The following is a 6,821-nucleotide window of genomic DNA, read 5'->3' as shown; positions in this document are numbered from 1 at the left end:
CATTCTTTAGTTATTGTTCTCTTTTCTCTATCTCTCTATCCTTCTCATTCGTATCCATGCACTCCCAATAAAGACGGCAAGAGAAGAAAGAAGTGCTAAAAAGATGCATATTCCTTTTGTTGCTGTCATTCTCCTATCCTGCTCTCTCCGAAAACTCCCTCTACTCGTTCTCTTTCTCCATCTCCCTCTCCTTCTCTTCTTTCTCTTCTTCCTTTACTACTGCCACTTTTAATGTTTACTGATTTACTCATTTTTTTTCAAGTTTCTCTTATTTATATCTGATTTGTACACATCCTTCAGTTATTTTCTCATCTCCATCTTTCTCATTCGTATTTATTCACTCCCAATGTGAGAAGAGCAAATAAAGAAAGCAAGAGAAGAAGGAAGTAAAAAAAAAAACATATTCCTCTTTGTTTGCTGTCATTCTCCTATTCTCCTCTCCTAGAACTCCCTCTCTTCCTCCTCCTCTTTCTCCATCTCCCTCTCCCTCTCCTCCTCCTCCTCCTCCTCTTTCTCCTCCTCTACTATTGTCAGTGGAAGCACCGGGAGATTCACTGTATCCTCGAGTTACTTCGACCCCAACAACTTAACTTCTATCATGCCGAGGCCGCCTGTCGCACACACCGGCCCGTTTACCGCCCGCGATTGAGAAATAGATGGCCGTGAAGCTTTGGGGTGAAGCATACGGTTTTGCTCTTTTTCTCAGGTGCTGTGGCTATTTTTGTCCTTCTCCTCCTCCTCCTCTCCCGCGTTATTGTTTTTTTTTTCTTGTTTCTATTTCTTCGTTTTTTTTTTTTTCTTATTCCAGGTTTACATTCCGTTTTCTCTTTTCGTTTTCGTTTTTCTTTTTTTATGGTTTTTGTGTTTGTGTTATGTATTTTCTTGTTTTTCTCTTTTTTTATGCTCTTTTATGATTTTTTGTGGGGTACATGTAGGTTTTTGGGTTCATGTGTGTGTGTGTGTGTGTGTGTGTGTGTGTGTGTGTGTGTGTGTGTGTGTGTGTGTGATTGGGTGTACATTTAGAGCATCCCCACACACACACACACACACACACACACACACACACACACACACACACACACACACACACACACACACACACATACGTAGCCATTTCGTTCATGTTGCCTCATTTATCCCTTTCCATCCCGGTTCCTCCCGCCCCGCCCGCCCGCCCCGCCCGACCCGACCCGCCCCTTGGGTTGCCATAGCGCGGCATTTTTCCTCTCTCAAAATCTAACTCTATTTTTTCCTCCTTATCTCTCAGTAATTCACGTTCTTTAATTGTGTTTAAGGAAATTAGCATCCTTTTTATTGTATTTATCATTTCATCACTCATTTTTAAAGTTTTTTTTTCTTTTGTAGATTTTTTCCTTGTTTGCGTTCCTCTTTCCTTTTCTTATTTTTTTTTTTAGCAACTTTCTTTCTTTTTCCTGTTTTTGGTTTATCGTTGAAATTTACTCTTTACAAACATTCCTTTACATTCTTACTAACTTTACAATTTTTCTCATTTTTTTCATTATTTACACTCCCGCCTTTATTTTTTTAGTCTTTTAAGTAATTATTATGTCTTATAATCCCTCAGTTTATTCATCAAATTCAACTTTACACAAACATCTCACCATTTTTCACGTAATCTTGTTTTCCCACATTTTTTCCCTTCATTTTTGTACTTTTTTCCCATTATTTACTTTCTCGCCTATGTTCAGTGTGTTTTTCCCTTGCCTTGTACCTTTGGCATACTCGTGAAATTGTAGTGGCGTGTAGTCCTTTACGTACAAACGCTCCTCTTTACCTCCTCGTCAAAACATCCATAATAACCATATGAACCGTAACACGTCTCACATTCCCCGTCCTTCATCCTCGTCATTTCCCGGCAACTTGAGTAGAATAAATAATAAAAAGAAACTGGGCTATTTTTTCTATTTTCTTATTTTTTTCATGTCCACCCGACCTTTATTTACCCCCATTGATCTTGCCATAACTTTCCTCGGCCATAGTTAAGCTCAGCAAATCATCCAGCTTGTGACGTGCGGCTCAGACCTTCCTTGTGTTACCGTTTCGTGGCGATCGCTTAGAAACCACCCGCCACTTCTCCCTGCCTGCCCTCCTCCCACCACGCGTTCGCACTTCGTCACCAGCCTGTCAGAGCCCCTCACGCACCGTCAGGATAAAGGCTGGCTGTATTAGAAGGTACCGCTAGCCTTATGTCAATAGCGGGTTAAGTTTCATTGACCTCCATCGTTGGTTCGTGTGTGTGTGTGTGTGTGTGTGTGTGTGTGTGTGTGTGTGTGTGTGTGTGTGTGTGTGTGTGTGTGTGTGTGTGTGTGTGTGTGTGTTTCATGGAGGGTAAGGAACGGTGTGGGTGGTGGTGGGTGAGTGGTATATTGCGTTGTGTTTCTAGAATATTTATACAGTGATATGTTTGTAGAATATTAGAGAGTTTGATAGTTGCTGTCTTTTTTTATTTATTTTGATGTTTTGCTACATTTTTTTTTATGATAGTGTTAGTGTTATTCCTGTATCTTGCTCCTGTCTCCATTTTTCACTGTTACTTTCATGTCTTGTCTCCACTTCGCCTCTATATCTTAAATTTGACTCTGTATCTCACCGTTGGCTATGTATCCTACTGTTTCATGATTTACTCTTATTTTAAGTTCACAATCACTTACATCTCTTTTACATCTCTTTTTTTTATGTAAGAGGGGAATTCTGGCCAAAGGCAACAAAAATTATGAAACAAAAAAGGCCCATTTAGAGACGAGTCCCCGAGCACGTCTGTGAGAGTTAAGTAAAAGTGTGATAAATGTTTCGAAACCTACAATTACTTTTTTTATGGAATAGGGAAACCTGACCAAGGGCAACAAAAATAAAAAAAAAGGCCCATTTGATTGTCAGTGCCCTAAAAGTTTAAGAGAGTTAGCCACAAATCTGGGACAAATATCTTGAAACTTATACACGCGCTATCATTTCTAACCCTCATTATAAAATATCTAACTATTCCTGTATTTACTTTCTCTTCTAAGCCTCAGTATCACTCTAATGTCTTTCAGCTACTTCCATGTCTATTGTTGGCCTGCCTTATTGGTACTGTTGTTGCTTCAATGTCTTACCGTCACTAGTCTCCGTGTGTCTCTTTCATATGAGTGTTTCTTAACCCCTTCAGTACCATGACGCGTTTCCATATTCTTTCTGCTTACTATTCGTTCATTCCATGCAGCTTCAGAAACTAATGTGGGGGAAGTAAAATAGTAAAGACTGGCCCTTAATCCTCCGACCTCCATATAGACCCTTCCTAAAGTCAATAAAATGGTCTAATTGTATACAAATCTCAAGGTAAAATTGTGCCACAGTTTTGAAGTGGTTAACGGTACTTTGTCTTGCGTGTTGTTGGGTTAATTAAAGAAAGAAAAGAAACAGAATGCCAGGTCTTTCATTTTAATCTATAAATCAATGACTGAATTCTGCGCTCTCTCTCTCTCTCTCTCTCTCTCTCTCTCTCTCTCTCTCTCTCTCTCTCTCTCTCTCTCTCTCTCTCTCTCTCTCTCTCTCTCTCTCTCTCTCTCTCTCTCTCTCTCTCTCTCTCTCTCTATATATATATATATATATATATATATATATATATATATATATATATATATATATATATATTATCTTTCTCTCGTTCGCTTTGCATGAAATGGCATTTACCATTATCTTTGACCCCTTCATTACTGGGACACATTTTTAGCTTGAGGTTTAAATGCTATATATCATTTTATTGACATTAGGAAGGGTGTATGGAGGTCAGAAGATTAATGTCCACAGTCTTCACTATTCTAATCTCTCACACAAGTTTCTGAAGCTGTATAAAATCACCAAATAGTAAGCAGGATGAATATAGAAACGAGTCGTAGTACTCAAGGGGTTAAGAGTAATCTTTCTTCTTTCTTTTTTTTATGTTTAGATGAATAAGAAAATAGATTAAGACAGTCCAGCCTTTGATATTAGAGTTTATTGTAAAGTTCCCTTGTCAATTTTAAGTGCAGGGTGTTTCTCATTATTATTATTATTATTATTATTATTATTATTATTATTATTATTATTACTATTATTATATCAGTCAGGATATGACGGAACGCAAACAAGTATATTTTCGCAGCAAACACAACTTCAACAGTGCACAGGAGTTAAAAAAAAAAAAAAAAAAAGAGGAGAATATATAAATCTCACTGAGTGGTAGTAAGATTTTATATTCACACGCTGATATTGATACAGTAACAGTAGCCTTGTTAGTTCACACACACACACACACACACACACACACACACACACACACACACACACACACACACACCCGGTAGCTCAGTGGTAAGAGCGCTGGCTTCACAAGCCAGAGGACCGGGGTTCGATTCCCCGGCCGGGTGGAGATATTTGGGTGTGTCTCCTTTCATGTGTAGCCCCTGTTCACCTAGCAGTGAGTAGGTACGGGATGTAAATCGAGGAGTTGTGACCTTGTTGTCCTGGTGTGTGGTGTGTGCCTGGTCTCAGGCCTATCCGAAGATCGGAAATAATGAGCTCTGAGCTCGTTCCGTAGGGTAACGTCTGGCTGTCTCGTCAGAGACTGCAGCAGATCAAACAGTGAAACACACACACACACACACACACACACACACACACACACACACACAAGCACACTAACAAAAAAGCTATAAGACCCTTCGGGAATCATGATGGAGATTCTAATATATTCTTGTCAATGTTAGTCACGTCCCTGTTTTGTTTGATAATCCTCGTAAAAATCAAACAATAGTGATAATTAGTGCATTCTTTTGTAAGGTAACACAAACACAAAACACACACGTAGAAATAAGAAGGATACAAAACCAGTAGTTAAAGAAAAGTCATTATTTATTGGACGACACAGACATATAAATAATTTAAAACATGATATTTATATACATGATATGAACACTATAGATCCGTAATATACACTATATACAGTACACGGGACACGAGCCAGGCGGTGAACTGCGAAGTATTACCTAACAGCGCCGAGTCGTGTCTCTCGGGAACGTAACGGATTGACTGAGGTAAAAATTAAGGGCTAATTTGTACTTTGGGCAAGAAGATTGTTGGCCACGGGAGGATGAGGAGGAAGAGGAAAAGGAAATGATCAAGTGGAGGAGGAGGAGGACAACAACACGGGATCAAATCATGGACATCACTTGCTCTTTCACACTAACGAATGAATAAAATAACGTTGAGTAATGAAAGTCTATCCTAATACTTCTCTACTCTACATTGACGCATCGTAGACAAAAGACCATCAACATTACCATCACTTGTAGCTTATAGTAGTGCACCCAGAGCTTGTCCCGGCCTTGTTCACCACCACTACCGCCTCCTGAGTGATGACGGCGGTGACGGGAGGGAGAGAGGGACACAGAGGGACACAGAGGGAAGCAGAGGGAGAGGGGAGGGAGAGCTGACACGAGAGAATGTTTCGGTGAGCATGGAATGTTGTGGGTGAGCGTGTGGGAGAATTCGGCGCCGTTTATGTATCACGAATGCAATCCAACGTCGCCGGATTAGCATTTTTGCCTAATTCTCCCAATGTGAGGTTGTCCTTGGCCGGTTATTGGGGAGAGGAAGAAGGGGATGTGAAAGGGAAGAGGAGTGAAGGGGAGACGGATGGGGAGAGTACGAGGAAAAAAAGGAGAGAGGGGAGTATTTAGGGGAGTACGAGGAGGATGTGGAAAGGAAATGGATAGGGCGGAAAGAAAGAGAAGCTAAGAAGGATGAATCGAGAGATGTGTCTAGATTATAGAAAAAAGCTAAAAGGAGACAAGACGAAAAAAGCACCAAAGAGTAAGAATTCATCATAAAACAAAAGAAGCAAAAACTGAACAAAACAAGAGAGAAAGCGTAAATGAGAAGCAAAATTGCGATTATACTAGAGAAGGAAGGAAGGAAGGAAGGAAGGAGAGGAGCGATCATGTGGCAATGGTAATAGAGGAATGCCGGTATGTGTGGGCGGGAGTGCGAAGGTCAAGGACGACAGAAAACGTGGATTGGTGAGATGAGATGATGTAAGCTGGGTATTGGCAAATTGGACATGACTAGGTAACTGAGTCTATGTGAGAGCGTGAAAGTAGTGCCTGGGTGTGAGAGGGTGGTGGAGGCATGAATAGTGACAGGCGGGGAGGGACAAGGGAAGGAGGCGGGTAAGGCGTATATGTCCCTTGAAGTACCGCTCTGTGTCAGTCAGGATGAGAGTCGCGCGTGCAGTAGGTTATGTTATGTATCATCTTAAGCTATCTCTCCTCGGGGTAAGCGGAGGCTGAGACGAGACGAAGACACGCCCCGACACAGAAAGAGGAGGCGAGGGGTGGTATGAGGGGAGGGAAAGGGAGAGAGTGAGAGTGAAGAGAGAGAACGTGTACCATCAAAGGACTCTCCCTCCTTAACCGCACGAGGCCATTGAAACGAGGAGGCAATGAAGTGACGTGAATGACAAGTGGAGTGACGGCAGAAGGTCACATGTGCATGAATGGGATCAGAAGTAGAGTGGCACGTTATGAGAGAGAAAAATGTCAACGTAACACACTGAACAAGAAGGAGGAGGAAGAGGACGAAGAAGAAGAGGAGGAACGTAACTTGAAAGACATAAACGTAGAAAATCCTGGTTTAGACTTGAGTGGCGTGACTGAATGAACAGGGAACGGCGTGGTACGACTTTTTGGTCACTTGGTGCGATATTTGGTAAGAGTTCAGGGGTTCGAAGGAGGTGGAAGAGGTGGAGGAGATGAAGGAGCAACTCATCCACCTTAACACGGGTA

The 6,821-nt window shown here is 41.3% G+C and overlaps 1 protein-coding gene across 2 annotated transcripts in view; it reads right to left on the bottom strand.

Annotated features, from left to right (window-relative positions):
- Positions 1-4,872: 4,872 nt before the first annotated feature.
- Positions 4,873-6,821, bottom strand: part of LOC123506457 (homeobox protein engrailed-1-B-like) — a 13,808-nt gene continuing 11,859 nt past the window's right edge. For both annotated transcript variants that reach the window (XM_045258563.1, XM_045258564.1), the window contains one exon: positions 4,873-6,821. This exon is cut by the window's right edge and continues 308 nt beyond it. In XM_045258563.1, coding sequence (XP_045114498.1) covers positions 6,810-6,821 — 12 coding nt within the window. In that variant the 3' untranslated portion in view covers positions 4,873-6,809.

This window comes from Portunus trituberculatus, chromosome 20 (genome assembly GCF_017591435.1).
Source record: "Portunus trituberculatus isolate SZX2019 chromosome 20, ASM1759143v1, whole genome shotgun sequence".
Classification (NCBI taxonomy): Eukaryota; Metazoa; Arthropoda; class Malacostraca; order Decapoda; family Portunidae; genus Portunus; species Portunus trituberculatus.
This window is presented reverse-complemented; position numbering and strand designations above follow the sequence as displayed.